At 43.4% G+C, this 24,133-nt stretch overlaps 1 protein-coding gene across 1 annotated transcript in view; it reads right to left on the bottom strand.

The window, feature by feature from the left end:
• Positions 1–24,133, bottom strand: part of nrg3a (neuregulin 3a) — a gene marked incomplete at both ends in the record, with an annotated part of 227,672 nt that overhangs the window by 47,900 nt on the left and 155,639 nt on the right. Inside the window, one exon of the mRNA XM_084470218.1 lies at positions 690–763. Coding sequence (XP_084326344.1) covers positions 690–763 — 74 coding nt within the window. The remainder of the gene's footprint in view (positions 1–689; positions 764–24,133) is intronic.

Here is a 24,133-nt window from a genome sequence, read left to right as displayed (position 1 = left end):
TTCCTAACTGATCTTGCAATGTGCTAATCACTTTTGTGAGCAAACCATTCTTTCAAGGTATTGACTTTAAAACCTATAAACCTTTAAAAACATAGACATGTTAGGTTATGTCAGTTAGTTCGTTTTTTTTCCATATTCATATGTAGAACAGTGAGTTTTACACATCTGAATGCAGTTGGGCAGGAGAAGGGATAACAACCTACTTAGAACGGCACGTCAACCTTTAGAATTAACTTCTGACCAGGAATCGGTGAACACGCGGTCGCAGAAAGGTCAGCGGAAAATAATGACTTCTAATGTTATGGCTCACACATAGAGGAGCCGTATGACTTGGTCGGCCTCATTTCATCTTGTCCCCTAGTCTGTGACCTTTTCAATGCAGTGAGCCCGTGGTTAGTATTGGAGTGATGCCACCTCTCATATATAAACACACACAGACACACACACATGCACACGCACACACACACACACACACACACGCACACACACACACACACACACAGAACACCTTGATATTGCACTGCTGTAGCATTAAAACTCTCAACACTTCAGCCCCTCCGGGGAAATCCGACGTGTGTGTTAATTTGACGGGAATGATGTACGACGACGGTGGTCGCAATTCACACGAAGTATCCCCGAACAATAAATCCAACTTGGGATGTGTCGGTGGATTCGTGGAGCAAGCTTACTCGGGTCAGCCAGGATGGAGTCGGTCTTGGGGAGGAACTGGTCGCAGCGGATGCCCTGGTATCCTTCTCGACATCTGGTGAGGAGAGCAGAAGGAGGAGGGGAAAGAGGGTCAGTTCATGAGCTAGGTTGCGTACACGTAACAATAGACAGAAAGACAGACAGGACGACACCGCCCCCCCCCCCAACCAAGGTAGACCGGTCTAGCTCTGTCAGAAACAAACAAACAAACATCTCAATGCCCACACTACTCCTGTATTTGTGGTCTCTGTCCGCCGGCCCTCTGCCCGCTGTCTCTCTCTCTTCTCCCCCCAGGTCTGCCTTCTCACCCTGTAACAGCCCTCATGACCCTTTTGACACCTAGCTTTTACTTTATTTATTTATATTGGCCACGAGAGGGGACCTGCACCTACCACCCACACAGGGGTTCAACAGCCCCCATAGAGAGAGAGAGAGAGAGTACACTTACACACACACACGCACACGCACACACACACACACACACACATGCACACGCACACACGCACACGCACACACAGTGAAAATGCATCACATCACAAGAGGGCTCAGCTTCTGAAAGACACAGTGGTGACAGACACTAATGGAGAGAGACACTAACGGAGAGAGAGTGAGAGAGAGTGAGAGAGAGAGAGAGAGAGAGAGAGAGAGAGAGAGAGAGAATAAACAACATGTTCCTCCAGAAAACAACATGAAACCAAAGAGTCAAAGGCTAACTGCGGTCTTACACAACCTTTCTATTTTGGACCACGTTGTGTTGAACAGAACAACATATGAACGAGTGTAGGTTGTTTCTGTCTCATTGTTGTACACAGGTTGTACTATTGTCTGTTGTACGTCCTGGTACTTAATGAACGCACTTGAATGCACGTTGTATTCATTCATTGTACTTATAGGGTAATTGTGTTGCATGTACTTAATTGTGTAGCATATGCATCTTGCGTAGCATGTAATTAATTGTGTAGCATCTGCAGTAGCTAGCTATCACTGCTGTATACGGGGAATGGGTTGGCCTGGCGATTGTTAGTACTTGCACTTGGTTCTATGAACATCTTTACTGTACCGACAGCGATATATTGTTTCACTTCTTATGATGACAAATGTACTTATTGTAAGTCGCTTTGGATAAAAGCGTCTGCTAAATGCCCTAAATGTAAATGTAAATGTAATGTATTCTTTGCAAAGCACAATACAAAGTCTCATGATTGCCTGATTCAGGGTCATTTGTTGGATCCTAGCTTGGACATCTCAAAGTGTAAATTCTTCTTGCGGCATCACATATTAGACATTTGGCACACTGAACAAATGCAGCCGACTGCAGTTGGAATGTGAAACGGCATTGACTGCAGTTTGCTCCGCAACACATCCAATGTGAACCTCGGCAAGCAAAGAGGAAGAGGATGATGAGAAGAATGAAGGGTGAAGGTCTCCATGTTCCTCTCTAACTAGGCAAGACTCAGAGAGAGTGCGAGAGCAAAAGTGCGAGAGAGAGAGAGACAGAGGCAGAGAGAGAGAAAGAAAGAGAGAGAGAGAGAGAACGGCTGTGATCAATGGAGATATATATATATATATATGAAAAAGGGTGGCCCAAAAAAATCATGGTTTTGCTTTAAGGGGGGATTTGGGAAATAGATTACAAGCCACAAACACACACATGCACACTCACACACACACAGAACACAGAGAGCAGAGAATGTTCTTCTCATATATACCCTAAGGGAATATATGAGATGCTATAGATAAAAGATATCCCCCACAAATCATCTGGTCATTTTCTTGCGTGCGTGACATAAATATGTTGTAGAAGTTGTAGTTGTAGAGCTCGGAAATTCAGTCAGAGTGTCAGCGTGTAATGAGAGCAGCCCTGTCCCTAATCATCACATGCCAGTAATTCACTGGAACATGTTTTATGTATGTGTTTCTGCGTGTGGGTGTGAGTGTGAGTGTGTGTGTGTGTGTGTGTGTGTGTGTGTGTGTGTGTGTGTGAGCCTACCAGTGCTAATGAGTGCGTGTGTGCATGTGCGTGCACACAAATTAGCTATGTAGCTCCTAACCATGTTTAGAAAGGTCATGGGACAGCACACACAAAGTAAAATATACATGGGCTGTACAGTATATATATGCAAGACATACAGGCCGGGCACGTGGCCATGACCATGGGGACCATCACACTGGAAACAGAAGCACGTTCATCACACTTTATCCGGCCTAGATCATAGCCTAGAAAAAAAGAAAGCTTTATGGAAAAGCCAAACAAACATACAGCTCACTGACAGGCATACCCTACAGCAATCCATAAATTGTTTCCAGTTTTCCAGTTGCTCCAATGCAACTTTTGGTATGCTGTTGAAAGATCGTGAACATTCATCATCTTTAACAATGCAACGATGGACAGTAAAAACGGAATAGGGATAAAATAATGAAGCAATTTCGGCACCCAAAGAACAGACAGAATATCGGCGTCACGAACAACATCCCCTCTACGTTGGCGGGGCCGGCCATTTAGACCAATTTAACACACTGCAGCCACACAGGGACACCGTCTCGATGGGCTGTTAACAGAAAATATATCGCAAGCCATTGGTCAAAGCGTGACAGGTCGGTCCAACAGTGTCCACATTGTGAGCCCTTTCCTCACCAACAATTATATTTCAAAGTAAAACCGCCTTACACCCATTAACCATGAACAACGGTTGTGTTGTTAGCATAGATACCCATGGGCGTGCATGACGATTAGGGTCCTCACACAACCACTGAGTTCCCACCTCCTCTAAAATAGTACATATTTTATGTGACAAAAATTGTCATAAATTGACATAAATACAAATTTTCCTAAAAATAGAAAGTGTATGAAACAAACTGTCCCTAGTTTCATGGAAATTAAGAACACACTTTGCACAAGATTGGGCATGGTAGAAAAACCATATGCGCAAAATGATAGATTTTCAACAAAAAGTTCCACTTGTGATTACAATAATCTGATAACTGTGTCAATAGACAGAATGATGAGCCGTTTGACGGATAAGGAGAATATCATCTTTCGGCCCCTCTTTCTGTTAGCACCAATGCTAGTTTAACTTCAGTCATGTAGAGCCATGGTCTTTAGCTAGAGAAATATGTTTTCCTGTGTTAATATTTATGTGAAAATCGGAAGGACAGTACATGGTATTGCTTATTTTAATAATTAACGCTTTCACCAAAAGTACAAAATGAATGATTCCCATGCAGTTACCCGATGCTACATGATACAGAGTCCAAAATGACCTGACCATTGCCATTAAAAAAAAGATCTGTTAATTAACTGCTGGCTAAAAGATGGGTGCTGAAATAATGAACTCCAAGCTTTATTATACATACATTATACATACAATAGCATGTGTTTGACCTATAGAGGGAGTCCTCTACAATGCAAACCAATGGTTGGAGGTTTTCACTGTGGGGTGCATTCCATGTATTTAAGTTGCCTCGTCTCTAGTCAGGATGACACCAAACCTCTCTTGCTTGACTGCGTTTCATATGTAAACAAATTGCATCCACAACAAATATTGAAAATAGCGTTTATTCTTATCACTCTCATGCCTTTCACTTAACATTCTCACTGGGCAAGTATTTGCACAGGGACACATTAAACCATTGAATGTGCTGCCAAGATGAAGGCAATACATTATTGCAAATATTTCTTATCAAATTGTTTTCAAATTGCCGTTCAGCAGGTAAAATAGCAAGCAATTGTCTCCGATGTATGTTGAGCTCTCCAGGGATTCAGTCCAATCATCTTGTGGCCAAACATTCCAATCTCACACCTCCAGCCAATTACCTGGCATCACAATGTCTCGTTGACACAGGATACTCCCTGTCTAACGGCGTGCTGAATTAGATCACTTTTGTTTCGGCTGTGTCTCCCTCCTCCTCTCAATCAAGAAACCAATAATGAAAGATAACAGTTGCATCAAGGCAGCGGGCCACTACTGATGGACCGCCCGCGTAATCTATCTTCTTGCATCATACACTTAAAGCTTAAGTAATGAGTATATATTGAGTGCTTTAGTTACCGTGGCTGCTCATCAAATCGCCTCGTATGATACATGGGATCCTACTGCAATCCAATATGTCTGTTCAGCTACTCTTGTTGCTCAAAGGCAACTCTCATCACACCTGCAGAACACCACAGCATTGACTGCCTAAACTTCAAAGGACGCCTGAGCTGACTTTGACGTCTTTATTTCATTTTGCATTTGAATTGAATAAAATATGATAGAATTATAATTTCATCTTGGTAGTGTCATCCTGTTGTAAGCCTGTAAGCTTATATAAGACGGTATATTGATGTGCTTGTTTCCCGCTGTGCCTCACTGTAATGTACACTACGGTGTAGCCAAAGTTTTTACTTCTACTTTTGTAGCACTTCACTGTAGTCGTAACAATTTTTCCTTTGAATACAATTTCAGAATAGCATGGTTCAAGCTTCTGTATTGACACGAGAGTAATGAAAAGATGTGTGTTTGTTTTTTGTGCTGCAGAAGTATGGAAATGCTTTCTAAAACTTAATCTTAACTTCGGTTTGCAACACCCTTATCTTCAATAAGCAATATCTTCCAAAGTATTAGCTTGATTTCCACAAGATGTCTTGTTTACACTTCCATATCCTGTGCAAGAACTAAAATATCTTTCTTAAAATTGTCCAATGTGACCCTAATTTCTGCCTGTTAGCTGTCCCTCACCTGGGCATATTTTCATCAATTATTGCCAGACTCTCTCCATTTCAATCAGTTCCAGAACGATTGAAATGCCTGTGGGACGCTGTGTCACACCCTGAGCCTTCTGAGAATTGGGGCGCCTCATGGAAGGGGTTGGGGTGTGTTGATGTATGCGTGTGAACTGCATACGGTTCTCATAGGTATATTTCACAGGGGAGAGAAAATGAAAGAAGAACGAGAGAAGAAGAAAAAGCAGCTGTCATTTTTTGCGTTTCAGGGTGTGTGTTTGAGGGCATGTGTGTGTGTGTGTGTGTGTATGTGTGTGTGTGTGTGTGCATTGCATTTGCTTTATGTCCTTGTGTGTGAGTGTGTGTGTGTGTGTGTGTGTGTGTGTGGGGGGTAGATTTAGTTAATAATTCACAGCCTCTCCTGGCAGCTGCCCTCCAAACACAGAGCTCTTAAACGCTGAAAGTCACCTTGAGTTGCCTGCTCCTCTCCCTCCATCTCATCATCCCACAAGTTATCTCTTATAGCAAAGCTCCCTAGCAGACAGCAAGATGGTCAGGGGGCCAGGGAAGGGGGCAGAATCTTTCTGGATGCCAGAGGAAGACGCCATGTGCCCGGAGCGTAATGAGCGGGTGCAGAGAGGGAGAGCAGAAACTCAGCAGACACGGGCGAGTTTTCTGTCCAGATCCTCCCTGCCGTCAAGTATATGTACATGTAACTAAATAGAGAGTGCAGCAGAAAGCCGTCACAGGCCCTACATTCAGCCTCACTCATGATTTAACCAGTGCCCAGATGTGGAACAGTAAACAGGGTCAGGATCAGAATCCTGCTGCGCAGCAGAGAGGGTTTTCTTTCACCAGCCTCCCACTGAATTAGCATCTTAACTCTATTCTCGACTCTCTTCGTTTCCCAGTAAACACACGGGTAACGTCGGCAGCAGATGCTATCGATGTATTGTCTGTAAATAGATCTGGATACGCCGTTAAAAATGCATTAAAGTAGAGATAACATTTGTAATTCTTCACCGTTATCTTGCTCAGCCCTTTTTTTTCTCCGCGGTGCCCGCATCTCATTCTGCATATTAGCACTTCACACGCCACCCCACAGCCCTTATCTCCTGCGCTCACTCCTCTCCTCTAAGTCACTTTTGATGGGGCTGGTTTGTTCTTAGTGCCGCCAAAGAGCCGCAGAGGGTATCGTTTGGTTTCATCTGAATGTTAAAAGAGGGGGGAGAAGTTACTAAGATCGATTTAAATTACCCATTATCTCTACTTGTGGCGAGCAGTCACTGCCTGGTTGACTCCTCCGCCTCCGCGGCCCCCTCTAAGGGACTGGTCGGGGGCGAGGGTTATCAGCCCTCGTCAGGACGGATGGAGGAGGCGGATGTTATTCCTTTCTCTCACTTTCTTTTATTTTCTATAACTGTGCGACTCAAGAAGTCGTATAACGGCCCTTCTGTGTCATAGTTCACCTGCGATGTACCTATAAACATATATATCTATGTATAAATATGATTATTTTTGTGGTACCTCAAACAGTCAATTTAAAAGCCCAGCGGTAAATTCTTCATAATATACAGTAGACAGTTTACAACTGTAAATCTTAAGGTCAATTTGACCTAAAGCATGAAGTGTCCTTCAGATAAATACAAATATGAATAAACAAATGTGTCCTGTCTGGCCTTTCTCTTGTCTATTTAAAGTCCCTTTGAATATTCAGATGCTTAACGGTCACTGGCCTGCCCCTCATCTGGTTCTAGGGCGAGGAAGATTACAGGTGAATGTTACATTTCGCTTCATGAACTTGAGGTTTAAATTACAGCTTTTTTTTATTCCAGTGCCTTGCTTTTGGGATCACATTTATACTGCTTAACATGCATAGCTGCTTAAATTGAATTCCCCATGTGTGGCCTGAACGCTGCAAAGTCATATAGAATAAACATTGAATTAGCTATATTCAATTAATTTTGGGTCATTACAGATGGTCAAATTCCACCGAGATAAACAAATACATCCAAATCTACAAAATGATATAACAGAAAGGTATTTTCCACTGGTATTTTGGTGTGACATATTTGATAGGAATACAGGACATGTATTTGTTAGTTAAAATTAATCCTGCAGCCCCAACAGTTCATCGGCATGGACCCTCGCTCGCGCTTCCTGATCACAAATACTTGTTACTGTTACATAAAAACAGCACGCAAATGAGCTAATGTTAAAGTCCATTTGTGTTTCATGTTGTGTTTACACCTTAAAGCGAAAAGTGAGGAAGCCCTTCAATGTGTCAGTGGAAACGAAGAGAATAAGTGTTCGAGTCAAACACTTTCAATAAGGAACTGTCTAGCAGTAAGCGAGTTCCTTATTAGAGAGAATAGCTGTTAACAAAAGCTAAACCTTCAGTTAGAATTCAATTCCCATTTGAGTACTGAACCCCCTGACGTTATAGACACTAGGCAAGGCAAGGCAAGGCAACTTTATTTATATAGCACTTTTCATAGACAAGGCAGACTCAAAGTGCTTCACACATAAACAACATCATACAATAAAAGAAAATAATAGATAAGTAAAAAAAAGGAAAATAAAGGCAAAGTAAAAAAAAAAAGCATTTTAGAAAGTGCAATGTATTTAAGATCAACAGTCTCTGATACCCACGTCGGGACTCCGACCCGACCAAGGAACTTGGTCCTTACCCACGGTCGTTTAGATGTTTGTAAGCCAACCGAAAACTTGTATTTCAGAGGGAAGCAAAAAGAGTGATCATAAATATTTCTCTCCCTACCCTTGAGTGGTAACTGATAAGAGGTTTAGATCCCACATTTACATGTCCACTGACTGAAACTGAAAGCAGTTCCTTGAAAACGATTTTGCTGTGTCCTTAGTACAAGGACATCGAAAGAAAGATGATGTTTAGAAGGCACTAGTCTGAAATGAAAGTGAAAGACAAGAAAGTCAGTCTTGGGATGCACACAGTAAAGTACTTCGGTAACACTTTACAATAACCATAGTTTATAAATGGTAAATAGACCATTTATAAATGGTTAATAGACCATTTATAATGATAGTTAAATATTAATAAATGGTCTATTTACCATTTATGATTGGTCTTGCTGTTTATAAATGATGATTAAACATTAGTAAACTTAGTAAACTATCTGTTTACCTATTATAAATGGTCTATTTAACCATTTATAAATGGTCTATTTACCATTATAATTGGTCTATAAGCTGTTAACCATTTATAAATGGTCTATTTACCATTATAATTGGTCTATAAGCTGTTAACCATTTATAAATGGTCTATTAACCATTTATAAATGGTCTATTTACCATTTATAAACTATGGTTATTGTAAAGTGTTACCAGTACTTCAAACTGTATACATGGAATCTCATTAGCATTATTTTGCCTTTGAGTGCATTCACTATAAACAATATGGAACAGCCTTTCTGGCCAAAAACACAGCTGACAATGATCACAATTGCAACAGCGCAATGTACAATTCAAGAGGGCCTCTGCAGTGGTTCTGCTGTTCCTGCGCTTCTGGCTTTGCTCTTGAACAATGATAATGGGTAAATGACAGGACCAGACACAGTTTAGAGATATTGTCAATGTGGATTTGATGATGATATTAACCAAACAAAGTGCTATTATCAAATATGGAGTTTAACCTTTTTAAGTACCTTTACATTTAAGGATTAGGTTCTAAGCGGTTTTTAACCTGTGTATCACCTGTGTTTATTACACGGCTCTTCTCAATGCTGTGGAACGCTCCGTTCATTTGCATGGGCCTTCCCGACTTCTGGGTGTCAATTATTTTTTGATAATGACCATTGCTAAGCATATAATGACTGCTGTCAAGGAAAGTGGATTTTTTTGCCTCTGATTCATGTCTCTTGTATCACTCCGCAAGTAGCCCGGTAATTTATTCAGTTGCTAAGCTACGTCAACGTCTTTGGCAGACTATTTCTCTGCTGATCAACACTACGAATGCTGGTAACAAATAAATTGTAAAAAGACACACAGTGTGATTTTTTCGTTTTGGCAAGTAGCCGTGTAATAAGCAGGATAATGTATAGAACGTCACCGGTCATTATCGGGAAATGACCGTGGTTCATTATCCCTTACTTAATGGTTAACGAGTTAGGGTTATAATTATAATGTATCAATTTCAAATATTAAATACAATTGAATAAAACAACAGTATTACAATTGACCAATGGGTAGATTGGGTAACTCTCGTCCCCAATAATAAACCAGACATGTATGATGGACAAACCGGACCATGTCAAATAAAACAGAAATCGGTACAACAAAAATTATGCAAAAATAAACAAAGCTAATTCCACATGCACACAAATTGCTGACTCTGTAATTTATACTCCATAAGAAGTTGCCTTTCATGTGCATGTGTGTGAATTTATTTTTAAGTAGTGCATGCAACGGATATTTTTATCCACTGAAAGTGTCACAAGAGAGACTGCAAAATCAAGGAAAGACTAGTCGGCTGCTCTCCAAATACCCTACTCTACATACTGGATGGCGCAACATCTATTTCTTCTATTTTTATCATGGTAATGATCTCCACTCATGTTGTACATTACAGCGAAGCAAGCAACCATGAAAATAACCTGTTCCTTCCCTAGGTCGGGGAGCCATCGTGCTGTCAAATGCCTTGGCTGAATCCATGGTAAGGTGTACATTTAGTTGAAATGTTCATGCGTTCACGTTAAAATAGCACAGACTAAAGAGTGGGCCTGTGTGTTGCCTTCTATCTGTCATCAGGGATAATCCACTGAGGTTGCACTATTCCATTTCCTCGTGAACGGCGAGCAGAAATGAACTTGAATGGCCGTGTCGACAGCATAGATGAGCCGCAGCACGTCTGATTTTACACGGCTGCTATCAGCCCATCAGATGCATGTCCAGCCACTGGCTCTGTGAGTAGCCTAATCTTCAACATTGATCACAGTACCACATGCTCGCTCTCCCGCTGAATGATGGACCTCTGAAGTGCCTGGAGACATAAAACAGAAGCCCAGTGGCTATTGGATAGTTTATACAATATGACAACAAGTGAATGCTATGCCCTGTACCAGGGTCTAATCACTTCACCGTGGGACACAGGGGTGCTCATCTCCCAAGCCCAGTCTTGGAGAACCTTGCATTTGTAATTAAATAATAATGATATTATCTGTTTTCAGACTAATGTATTCGCCGGTTCTGTTGAGAACAGTAAATATGATTTTGTTTTTCGTTTAAGTATTTCTTCCAGATATTTTCATTAACTTTAAAAATATTTTTCGTAACTTTAACCAGTTCGGAGCCCTGCTACCAATTAATCAAAATCTTCCTCAGACGAGCAGTGACCTCTCTGACAGCTTTGTGAGTGTTGTGCTTTATAAATATAATTTTCTGTTTGTCATTTTTATTTAGCAGTTTGTTGGGTCAAACTCCGGTGTCGAATAAACTCTTCTTGTCATCTGCTGCTGCTCATAGATTTTTTCACAGAGAAAGGTCCGGGGACATAGAGACATTGTCTGATTGGTTAAATTATCTTTCCATCTTTCTTCTGTGGCTTGCTATTGGCCACCTACATGGGAACAATGATAACAAATTCTAACTTTTTTGTTATTACCTAGTTAATAATACTTTAATACTTTTCCTAGTATCTCACCATATTTGGCTCAAGAACAAGAAAACAAGGAAAAATCTATATATCACCTTGGAGCATAAGCAGAGAACAGCCACAAATGCAAGCTACATCATTGCTGCATATTGTTGTTTCTCCTCCCACGTCTTTGAACTGCACAAGGCCACACATTATGTAGTCCATCACAAGGCATAAAACAAGACAGAACCATATCTCCCACAAGAACATACAAAACAAACACAAAATAAACCACAAAAATAGAACAGAGATGAAGTACTCTGAAACATGCAGTGGAGTCTCCACTACATGAGCTTCTAGTTGAAGACAGAATAGAACAGTTATATTTCCAATGTGTCGAAGGGTCGCAAAGGTGCTATGAGTTCACAAGCATTTCTGTGTTATTTTCTTAAGGAAAGGGTTTTTCATTTTGTATAGTTTGTATTTAAACTCTGCGGGATGGACTGACGGGAGAAGGACTTAGAAAGAGTGAGGAAGACAGAAGATTAGAAGGGGGTTGGGGGGGGGAGAGGAGAGGGAGATGGACAGACATAGGGATAGTGAGAGAGAGAGACAGAGAGAGAATAGGAAAGAAAATACGGCAGAAGGGGAGAGAGATGGCACAGAGAGCGAGACAGATCGAGTGGGAGTGTATATGTGTGTTTGTGAGGGTGTTTTTGTGTCGCTCTCATTGTGCAGTTCAGTGCACCCTCTTAATTTGACAGGGCCATGTTTACAGTGAAGAGGGAAGCCAAGACCAGGCTGGGGAGGGAAGGGTGGGAGGCCGATACAAAGACAGGACGTGACACGCATTCATAGTGGTGTGCGACGTGTGTGTACGGGTTTTTACTGCATTTGCATAAGTGTGTCATCTGTGTGCAAATGTGTGTGTCCTAGTGTACATGCATAGATCCATTTGTGGGTCTAGATGTGTGGAAATTGATCTGTTGATCATGATCTCTTAATGCCTTTGTGTGTGTGTGTGTGTGTGTGTGTGTGTGTGTGTGTGTGTGTGTGTGGTGTGTGCACGGTGCGTGCATTTGTGTGATTGGATTTGTGGGAGTTTTGTGTATGAGAGCAGTGGCAGTATTAATTAAGCAGGTGAGATGAGTGGGTTATACTGCATCATTACAATGGCAATTACAGCTCAGTCTAGTCAATGAGCAGGCTCTGCTTCCTGAGAGAAAGAGACAGATAAAGAGAAAGTGTTTCCGTGTTTGTGTGTGAGAGATAGAGAGAGAGCGACAGAGACAGAGAGACATAATAAACAGAATGAGCGCTACAAAATGGAGGGCCAGGGACAAAGTCATGTAGGTCTTACAGGCTGATATAGAGAAGCGGGAATTATTGCTAATCCTCCATTTATAGTCAGCCTTCGTGATTTCTCTTGTATCTCTGTCAAGGAACAGTGGGAGGCGATGCAGCCTGAACAGAATTCACTGTATGCGACACATTGGCAAGAAGATTATCCATCTGTAGTGACACCTTAATAATGATTGAGGTCCTAAGAGGAGAGAAGAGACAGCTGGACAATTTGATGAACTGTCCAATCCTTATACAGTATTTTGACTGTATTTTACCATATTAACTGAATAAAAGCTAGTATAGCTTGTGTAAGTAAAAGGGTGTTTCTGAAATGAAACCTAAAGGGCATCACATACTGCACATAACAACAGAAATAAGAAAGCCTGGTTTGTAGTTAGTCACTCAACACTGCCATTTATCTCTCCCAGTAGCAGACAAGTGATGCTTCGTATGTGCTGCACTATTTGTTACGCTGCACTGGTCTGCAAAACTCCTAATAATATATATATATATATATATATATATATATATATATATACCCCTATATGATTTATAAGCACGATTTATATACTTGCTTAGCCATATAAATAATCTGGGTAAATAATGAGAAGTATTTGGAGTCAAACGCAGGACATGAAGTGTCTTGTCCTCCGGTGACTGTTTCAGACGCTAAGATGTGCTGACATTTACACACACAGGTCTGTGCGCTTTGCATGGCGAGGCAAAAAATTTCTGTTTGTCAGCAACCTGCATATGTCACAAGCAATTCTCATTACGACAGTGATAGAAACGGCACACTGATAACTCCTCCGTCCATCGGAGAAACAACCTTTTAACTCACTTACTTTTTAAAAATTTAATTAATTTAAAAAATCCTCATCCTTCTGAGCACCATTTCATGCACAATTCTCTCAAACAATCCACTATCAGTGTCTTCGGCGTACTGAATGTAGCAGAGAGTGCACGCACATCCAACTATGTACAGGTGCAGGGTAAAAAAAAGTCGGTCAAATAATAAGAGTATACGCGCACACTGTCGCTGCTGCTCCCAGTGATTTTATTCAATATTCAATTACGGTTTGACTGTAGTAGGGCTTCGTCAGGTGTTATTCAAACTGTGTATTGAACGACACACAACCAGTAGACCCCTTTCCCCCATCATTGTAGGACCACCACCGGTGTCGCTCATAACACGATTTATGGGTCTGCTAGCAGACCCATAAATATAATTGATGAACTGTGTTCGTCCTACCATGATACCTCCATGAGGAGGGCTTTTTCCACATTTTAATTGAAGGATTGCATCACTGTAACTTTTTTCATACTCATATGTGATAAAAAAAATAGTAACAAATTAATTCATACACAATACTGTACATTAAAGGCCAGTGCTATACCCTGCTATATGCTTCACTGAGTGCCATAATAGGAGCCTTTAGCCTTGTAGTGCACAGTGAGTGTCTGACTTTGACTCTGTCTCCAAGGCCTACAGTCAGCCCTGCCACAATGAGCCTGTCAGCATCTCCACCTAACAGCACTGTGTGTGTGTGTGTGTGTGTGTGTGAGTGTGTGTTCCTGTGTGTGTTCCTGTGTCTGTGAGTGAGTGAGTGATTGAGAGTTTGTGTGTGTGTGTGTGTGCGTGTGTGCGTGTGCTTGAGATTGGTTTGTGGATGTGTGTCTGTGACAAAGACAGTTTACTCAGTTTACTCAGATGATTCTTGCAATGAGTCCACGCCTCTTTAAAAGGAATTAAAGACAGAACACTAACTCTATCGACAAAGTGATGCTCTTTGAATGAGACAATGAGGCCTTATTAGACCGCATGTGTGTGTGTGTGTGTGTGTGTGTGTGTGTGTGCACGCGTGTGCTTGCGTGCGCACAAACGTGCTGTCGCGTGCGTGCGGGTGGGGCGGGGGGGGGGGGGGGGTGGGGGGTGGGGGGGGCGCGTTACTTCCATTCCATTGTGCGGGGCTCTGTGGGGCTAAAAGCCATAAAGCAGACCTGATCCCGTGTTAACAACTCTCATAAACAATAGCTGCCAGATGTGCGGCCCTGCCCACAGAGGACTGCTCAGTCTGCCTGTGACGAGAATCTCTAAGCAGCCCCCGTCGGGCTACAACTCAGGAGAGGGGCGCCATCTGCCATCCCCACGCCTGGAACACGCCTCTGTGTGTGCTTCCTGTGTGCAGCACTGGCTGCCGCACTGTGACTTTAGCATGTCGCAGTGCAGTGCGGCCGCCGCTCGGATCCAAGTCATGACCCCATCGTACGGATTAACCCGATGTGTGTCCTCCCCCCCCCCCCCCCCCCCCCCCCCCCCGGGACTTTTTCCCATGGCTTTCGCTCTCTGACGTCGTGTCCAACACACACACACTCACTGGATATCATCCCCTGCGAGTGGAAAGTGCACGGCTGCGAGTGTGCACGTGGCCGGGGCTGTTGGGGATCTTGAGGTGTGTGTGTGTGTGTGTGTGTGTGCATGCCGCGCCCTCCTTCCCCCCCACCCGCCACACGCGACCACACGGTGCCTCTTTGGATCAGATGCATGTGCAGGCGTCCTCTTAGTTCATGAGCAACAGTGTTTAAAAATGTAAAGGAGTCTGCTAGGGGGCCGGCCTCTGCCGAGCCAGCGTCGCCATGCCGACCGGGCCGGAGGGAGCTCGCACCGAGACCGGATGTAATGAGACTAGAAGCAATTTATTTAAGGTTGCAATGGACAATGCTCGATGATAAACAGATTAACAGGTATCACCATAATGACGGAAATAGGTCCCTCTGCTGAGACAGAGCATTGCAGAACACCCCGCAGGAAGCCTTAGACTAAATGCCTCACTAGGCTGGTGTACAAAGGCTCGGCCCACCGCTAGCCCCGCCCACATGGCAATGCCATTTGTGCCAAATGCACATAAATAGAGCTACACCGGTTACAATACATTTTAGACCTATTCCATCCAGTACATTCTTCAATACCATAATGATAACAATCACTCACACACACACACACACACACACACACAACTAATCAGCTGTTCACTGCAAAATAACCCCTCAACAAATGGTCTAGTCCGACATGCCGGCCCATGTGACGGCTTTATATATCACCGGCCAATCGTAGGTCCCCCCCTTGAGACGAGCGCAGTCTGTTTCCATGTCGTCACCGGACATGGACGTCCCGACTCACAAAATAGACACACACAATGTGCCGTCCTTAACAGACAGACAGCCTTCAGGCCCAGAGTACACCTTTGCCATCGCTCCGGTTTTGGCGCGATTAGGGTCACGATGACCGCTTCCTCACAGGAAGTCTGGTTCCACTCTGGAAGCACATCTCTCACAGCCAGACGATCTGACGATCCATTGCGCCCGCTGTGGAAACTCCCTCATTCACTGGTAATGTGACAGACAGATAGACGGACCGACTGACTGACAGACAGACAGACAGACTGATAGACTGTCTGTTGGGTTTTCTCCGATGTCCCCCTCATTCACAGCCAGCTAATTGGATCGTGTGCCACACCTGCCCTTCTTAAGAGTTATCGTCAACACATAAAATGTCACGCGGCGACAATAACATTTTGTCATGCGCCGACAATAACATTGTATCATGTCGCTACGGTAACATTCATCATCGCCCGAGCCTTTAGATTTTTACCCGTTTCCCGATTGCGTGTCATTCTCCTGAGGCCAGGTGGTGGGCCGGACGGGGCTCAGCTCAGATCCCCCTCAACGGCCGTGTTGATCTCCACCAAAGAACACTAAAGCCGTACAAGCTCAGACTGATGGGCCCTCATCCCCCTGGAGAGTAAACAGCAAACTAAAGAATCTAATCCCGAAAAAACGAAATGTGTCTTTGTGGAACAGCACACCAAAGCAAACCATGTGCTCAGGACAACTACACTTGGAAATGTGTACATATATTAAAACTTTAAAAAAACTTTAAACCCCCCACCCCCCCTACCACCCCTTAACGTGGCTCTGAAACACGTATGACGTATACTCCGCTACAAAACCGGAGGTTATGACAACCGTCCCGATGGGTCTGAGGAACACGGTGGGAAGTGGAAGAATAGACTGCAGCTCCGTCGGCGGGACACGGCTTGGCTGTTTTTATGAAAACAGCAGCAGACGGAAGGAGAGAGAGAGAGAGAGAGAGCGAGAGCGAGAGCGAGAGCGAGAGAGAGAGAGAGAGAGAGAGACACAGAGAGAGAACAGTGGTTACAACAGTCATTACCAAGCCCATTCACATCTAAAAGATTGCACGTGGAGACGATGTGTGCATGTGTATTCCCCTGGGGGGATCTAGGGACGCACGTAGGCAGTGTGTGTGTGTGTGTGTGTGTGTGTGTGTTTCTGTGTAGGTGTATAGCAGCATGCCCACACACACACACACACACACACACACACACACACACACACCCATGCACAAAAATTCACAACAACAGAAATAACACAAATCTCATAATGCCTGCTCTTCTAATGGTGGGGAGGACTCGTTGATACATAGGCCCTTGTGTCCATTCCGACGGGCATAGCATTAAAAAGCAATTGCTTAATGACTAGCCTTTAAAATTCTCCACCCTAACTTCAGCAGTTTGGCTCGCTTCAATTCATCAACATTACAGACCCCGAAAAAAAGACCACCGAGTTGCTCTCAACCAAGCGGAAATCTCATCTCCCCGGCGCCTCATCGAGTCAAACATAACCTCTGCTTTTTGTACTTTTGTTTTTTTTCTGCAAGGCTTACGATGAAGGTTGTTTATGAAAATACTCACAGGCATTTATGATCCTATAAAAAGCTTGTCATGGCCAATTGAGAGCAGCACAGACACACAAACACACACACACACACACACGCACACACGTACACACACACACACACACACACACACACACACACTGTCACACCCAGTCTGGATGGGCCTATATTGTGGTAAAGCAGGCTGTGATGGCTCTGCCAGGATATATGCTTAGGGCTGGGGAAGGTGTATCTGATGCAAAATCTCCAAACAATAATTGCTCAGTAATTGCATAAAAAATGCACGTTAACTTCTCAGACTATTTTTTTGCCTTTTGGATCTCGGCAAAGTAAACAATACGTTCAGAAAGGCATGTGTATCTGTGTGTGTCTGTCTGTGATGAAAAGAGAGAGAAATAAATACACTCAAAAAAATGATTCAAGCCCTTCTTAGATGTGACAAATGAATATCATATTTGTCTAATGAAATATATATGAATTCAAATAAAAACCAAAATAGTTTAACACGTGTAACTTAAAATGTATTCATCGTCTCTGCTGACGCTGCTGACCTATCCGCTCAACCCAAAAAGATTGATGTCAATAAGGGGAGCATGCGCAGGTGAGATGACCACGCCCTTAGTCGAGCTCTTTCCACGCCCAGAGGCACGCGCCATTTTGGTCCTATTCTGCCTGCAGCGAGCGACTACAACTCTGAGGACGCAGAGAATGACATTGTTGCCACAGTTATGGGCATTCACACAGTCCGTCAGTTTGAGGAGCCAGGTGACATTGGAGTCGTCATTGAAGGCATCAAAGTCCTCACCAATGTCGGAAGTGCTGCAATTGCTTTCATAATGCTGTTTGGGCTTATCTATGCTCTGGATCTTAGTTTCCCAGACAACCTGAAATACACTTTTGAGTTCGTCCAGATCCTCATGAATCTGGATGGACACAGGCTCAACACCAAAATACAGCAGTTGAAAATCAAACTGTTCATGTGAAAGGAGGAACGGGTGACCAGTTCTTTTTTTTTTTTGCTTTGATCCATAAATAATAGAGCATTGGTCTGTAATTGCTCCTCCCTGATTTTAATTTTTTCAAATGTTTGCATGCATGAGCACAGATGTATTTTGAGCGTGTGCATATGCACGTTGTATTCAGAGCTCTATTGACCTTTTGAGGACCTCTATTGAAGAATACTACTAATACTTACTTATTGCTCTTGTAAGTCTTGTTCAAAATAAATAATCTTTTGGCTGCACTAATGATCCGGTTGTGTTTAAATAAAAGCACCTCAAACAGGTAATGTCTCATGTATGTTATATGGGGTTATAGGGGTGGGGGGGGGGATTTTTGAATAATTCATTTTCAAACGAACACAATTTATTTTAACTACTTTAATATAATCACTTTTGTTTAGCTCTCTTTGACACAGATATGTAGAGGTAACTCAATTCAATTTCATTAGATTTTTTTGAATTTGAATTTAGTTTCAACTGGACCAACTTTTAAAAAAAATGGTAGATGAACTCAAATACATTATATTGAATCGATGGAATTGTGTTAGGTTGGGGTTACATATATTTATTGGATGGAAATTCTGCCCACAATTTAATCGAGTTCATCCAATGAGTTATTTTTTTGAGTGGAACGAGGTAGATTGTAAGCTAGATAGAGAGAGATAAATAAAGTGAGAGCTTCAGTGAGAGAGAGAGAGAGAGAGAGAGGGAGATTAACTGTGATTCCCTGTCTGAAGGTAGCTCTAGTTTTGCAGCCATGCATGACTAGGCTTTTTGGGAAGGTGGTGTGGAAAACCTTTTGTAATGATCTCTCTAACACATCGCCAGGTGCAGTGTGGAATCCCTCCGGGACCGGGCATTATTCATGTGCTCAGTGCAAGAGCTCAGAAAACTGTGTTGGAAAAGAAGGAGAAATGAGCAGCCGAAGAAAGACAGGAAGGGGAATAAAATACAAAGCTTCAGCTTTATGTTGTTCTTTTTTATCTTTCACAAGCGTGTTAAATGATTCATACACAACCCTAAACACGTTTTAGAACGTTTACTGAATTGCTGATCCGATTAGAAAACAGAGTCGATGATAGAATGGACTCTATGGAATAACATGCACTGTGTTGGAGTGTTCTCCATGCAAGACTGTCTGCAGCATGTTATCTGTAGCATATGCTAAAGAAGAACTTGTGTTACATGGAAGGCGACACACACACACACACACACACACACACACACCCATTGTCAGACAGCAGATCACCAGACAGACAAACACAAAGTAATAGAGATAGATGGATAGATGGATGGTTGGATTGATGCAAAGATAGACAGATGGATGGATTGTCAGATATAAAAATTCATAGAAATATTACCCTGAGTACCCTGAGTAAATAATAATTGAACTCATTCATGTGCAATCTAAACTGGCCAGTGCTCCTTCACAGGTACAAGGTATGCCTGGAAAAACACAATATATGCCCAGCACTTACTTCTCACCACTGTGGTCAAGCTAAGCAGTCATCGGCCCAGGCTCTTTGGCCACACCGCCCCCACAACTCCCCCCCCCCGAACCCAATCAGGAGCTGCAGCGGGAGACGCCGGGCCGCTGATTCTGATTGGAAAGGCGAACTCCACGGGGCGGCCCGGCGACACAGAGTCAGAGGAACAGAAAGCACAGAGCTTGATATCATTTTGGTCAATTGTATCAGGGCGGGGAGGGGGCTGCTTGAGCAGAGCCACGGTAAACCCCTGAACTCTATAGGACACTGGGAGTTTGGAGATTAGCCTTTCTCAAACTTCTTTTAAGCCAGGGCGTAGTGGAACTCGAGCCTCAGCTCAGTTGAAAAAGGCCTCAGCCTCTTGAAACGCCATAATCAGATTCATGTCCGACTCAATTCGGCATTCGTTTGGCGCACGCTTTTAGAAACGTGGAACACAGTTTTGAACAGTCAGTAACTTAACGTAGTCCGGGGGTTGCTGGATTGAATCCATGACTTTGTCTGGGCTTCTTTTGGAGGATGTGAGTTCAAACTCTCGATTTTCATCTCTCAAACACTCGTTCCTTGGCAGGTCCATTTGCAATGGAATATTAAGCTGAAAGTGTAAGTGAGCCCACTGTTTCAGACAGAATGAACCCGATGGGATTTGAAAAAAAAAAGATATGGGCTGAGAGTTCTGGGGAGGAGGGGGGTTGGTTAATCCCATGGTAATGACCCACACCGACTTTGGGATACTTAATTAGTTCTGTCGTGTAGAGTAGAGTAGAATGTGACGGTCATATAAGACATATTCTGTCTTACGTACTGTAGATATTTTGTTTGTAAACAAAAAACAAAACTGTTTTGGGTTTACTGACTCTCAACACATTATTTAGTCGTTTGACTTTAACTACCAAGATATTAAAATATAAAAGTAGAAAAAACTGAAATTTAAATTTAAAAAGGATTAGGCGTCGAAGTAATCTCATTGACAATGCCTATTTAGAGTCTAAGAGATGAACATTTGACTAATTTCATGTTTTTGTTATTTACTTGTGAAGCAGAATCAAACAAATTATGATAAAATATAAATGAGCTAACAATTATTTTAAATTTAACTAAATGGAAACTGCCAAGGGTTTAGTTCCCTCTCAGTGGAAGAAGAGCAGAATGAGGTAAGAAACAAGATGAACCAACCGATATGCATTTATAGCATCTCGGTTACTACACAGATTTCTAATTGTTTCTGTGGAAACGAATGGATGGCTTCCCTCCATTCCTCACTCTGCAGTCACATGCACACGGCCGTGCTGCAGCTCAATGTGGGACTTTTGGGGGATCCATGTGCTCACGCAGCATGCCTCCATTTTGTGTCCCTCATCCTCCACCACTTCTTCATTTGATGAAGACAGACAGCTCATTGCAAGCCCCCCCCATTGTGCGTGCAGTGCAGTCAATTGTGGCAAATGCATTCATTTTTCTTCCTGATTTCCCTCACAAAAATATGCCATTTGAGAAGCTGGTATTAAAGCACAAATCATTATATCGGCGGAATCCCTTTCAACCTGTTTGTTTTTACCGCTAAGACCTCGCCGTAATTCGCTCAGCAGAAGCCGATAAAGGATAATATTGACCCTGTGTTCCCAGAAGATCTGTGGTTCTCTCCCTGGTGGTTTCATGTTGATGAAGAAAACCATTAACACAGTTATTCACTCGGGAGCCACATTACAAGCAGTGGTGGGCTGGAGGAGAATAGAGTGGGGAAATAAGAGAAGGTAAATGAAGACAATGGGTCTGTGTATGTGTGTGATTCTGTGAGTGTGTGTGTGTGTGTGTGTGTGTGTGTGTGTGTGTGTTTGTTTGTGTGCGCATGGATTTATAGTAGGGGGATAGGGGAATAAAAGTGGGTAACAACATAGACAATGCGTGGGTGTGTATGCATGTGTGTGTGTGTGTGTGTGTGTGTGTGTGTGTGCGTGTGATACACTGTGAATATGTGTATATGATACACTGTGTGTGTGTGTGTGTGTGTGTGTGTGTGTGTTTGTGTGAGAGAGTATGTGTGTTTTCTCCTACTCTCCCAGAGATGAGCTCCGGATAGGATTTGCTCATTTATTATTCAATTAAAGATCACTGAGGTCAAGACAGATTATTTGCTCTAGAGGTTATTTCAAAGGAGAGCGAGAGAGAGAGAGAGAGAGAGAGAGAGAGAGAGAGAGAGAGAGAGAGAGAGAGAGAGAGAGAGAGAGAGAGAGAGCAGGAGAAAGTAAGAGACACACTTTTCTCTTTCCCACTAAATAATAATTGCATTCAACTCAAATGTAAACTTCCAAAAATAATGAGCAAAATAAGGAAAGAATTGATGATCCAGAAGACAAATATAATGACTAGTATAGTGACATCAGACAGGCGCTGGTGGTGAGTACTACCCCCCCCCCCCCCCCCCCCCCCGCTCCCCTCCCCACCCATTCTCCATTTGAAATCTGGAATCATCGCCTGCTAGTTCCGTCTGAATGAGTATTTAATCATCACACAGTTGGACCAAATTGAACCCGGCCATTCTGGGTACAACGGTATGCAAAGTGCTCTTGTATTTGGACGCCGTTTGGATGGTGCTCTTTGGTCGGCGTGTTTATGCCACAATTTCATTTACATGAATTGCTGTGTAAAAAGGAGGAAACTAACTGGTGAATACACACAGTGCAAGTCTGTTGAGTTGCGTGTCTGTGTCGCTGTGTGTGTGTGTGTGTGTGTGTGTGTGTGTGTGTGTGTGTGTGAGGTAAAGAATATGATTTATTTTGGCAAATTTGGATTCTCCGTCTGCCAGAATTGACCACATATATATACTGTATATACTGTATATATACATATATATACTGTATATATGTATATATACATGCATGCATACAAAACCTACACATTGATGTTGTCTTTCAAGACAATGGTAACTTTACTGACTGTTAGTTGGGTCTGATCTAAAAATAGGCTGGCGTCACCATGGCAACCAGAGGCACGGTGAGCCGTACCTCAGAACGGACCGGAAGCATGCAGGTGGGTTTTAGATCCCTCCAACCCCCCCCCCCCCCCCCCACCCCCCCCCCCCCTGGTCGTTGCTGGGCGGGTGTGTCTCCGGTACTCGTCGTGCGGAGGCCGTGGTAGAAACCATTGTGGGACTCAGGAGAGAGAGAGAGGAGGGGCTGTGTGGGGGGATGGGGTGTGTGTGTGTCTGTGTGTGTGTCTGTGTGTGTGTGTGGGGGTGGGGTGGGGTGGGGGGGGGGGGGGGGAGGTGGCGTCGTGCTATCACAGCCACTCAGAGCTCACACTACAGACCACAAACCACTTTTCACACACCCTTCGTCAACTTAATGGCTGGCCTGGCCGCTGGGTTCTCCACACACACACACACACACACACACACACACAGACACACACACACACACACACACACAAACACACACACGGCCTAGTAATATAGATGTTTGTATTTGTATAGTTGTGTGTGTGTGTGTGTGTGTGTGTGTGTGTGTGTGTGTGTGTGTGTGTGTGTGTGCGTGAGGGGGTTGGGGGGGGGGTTGTGTGTGTGTGTGTGCATATATGATAACGTATAATGGATATCCAGATAGAGTTACCGATAGTACCAGAGTAGAACTGAGGATTAGAGACGTGAATGTTGACAACATGAAGCCAGCTGTTTGAAGCTTTGCCACTCATGTGGCCGGGCAAGGCTGGCCAATGAGGGTTGACTCAACACACACGCACACACGCGCGCACACACACACACACGCACATTAATGCATTTTAATTAATGCATCCCAATTTTTCCAGGCAGTACAAAATAAGAAGGAAGCACTTCGCTGTAATTAAGTAACATTTTAATATATATATATATATATATTAAAATGTATATATATATATATATTATTACATATTCTTTTTACTCTTACAACACTCATTCTGTAGCATAGTTTGAAATGCCAGAGTCACTTTCACCTGGTTTCCATGGTAACCACAGCACCAGCCTCCCTGTGTGTGTGGTGCATGTGTCTGTGAGCATGCATGTGCAATCGTGTTTGTGTGTGTGTGTGTGTGTATGTGTGAGTGTGTGCATGATGTGTGTGTGTGTGTGTGTATGTGTGAGTGTGTGCATGATGTGTGTGTGTGTGTGTGTGTGTGTGAGTGTGCGTATGTGTGTGTGTGTGTGAGTGTGTGCATATGTGTGTGTGTGTGTGTGTGTGTGAGTGTGTGTAAAAGTGTGCGTATGTGTGTGTGTGTGTGTGTGTGTGTGTGTGTGTGTGTGTGTGTGTGTGTGTGGCTTATTGGCAACGTGTCTGCTGATTGCTTGTCTTAACACATTGTTCTGTCTCCTTGTCTTATCAGGGACCTTGTCTCCTCCACCGGGGTGGGGGGGTGAGCTGTGGGGTGGGCTGTGGTGGGGGAGAGGAGCAGCAGGGGAAGAGGGGTCCCCGGTGCGTATCTCCCGCTCGGATCAGCACCATACCTGTTTGGGACAATGCCTCCGCAAGCCATGGGGTCGTCCAGATTGGCCAT

The sequence above is a fragment of the Micromesistius poutassou genome, assembly GCF_964030765.1.
Source record: "Micromesistius poutassou genome assembly, chromosome: 7".
NCBI lineage: Eukaryota > Metazoa > Chordata > Actinopteri > Gadiformes > Gadidae > Micromesistius > Micromesistius poutassou.
This window is presented reverse-complemented; position numbering and strand designations above follow the sequence as displayed.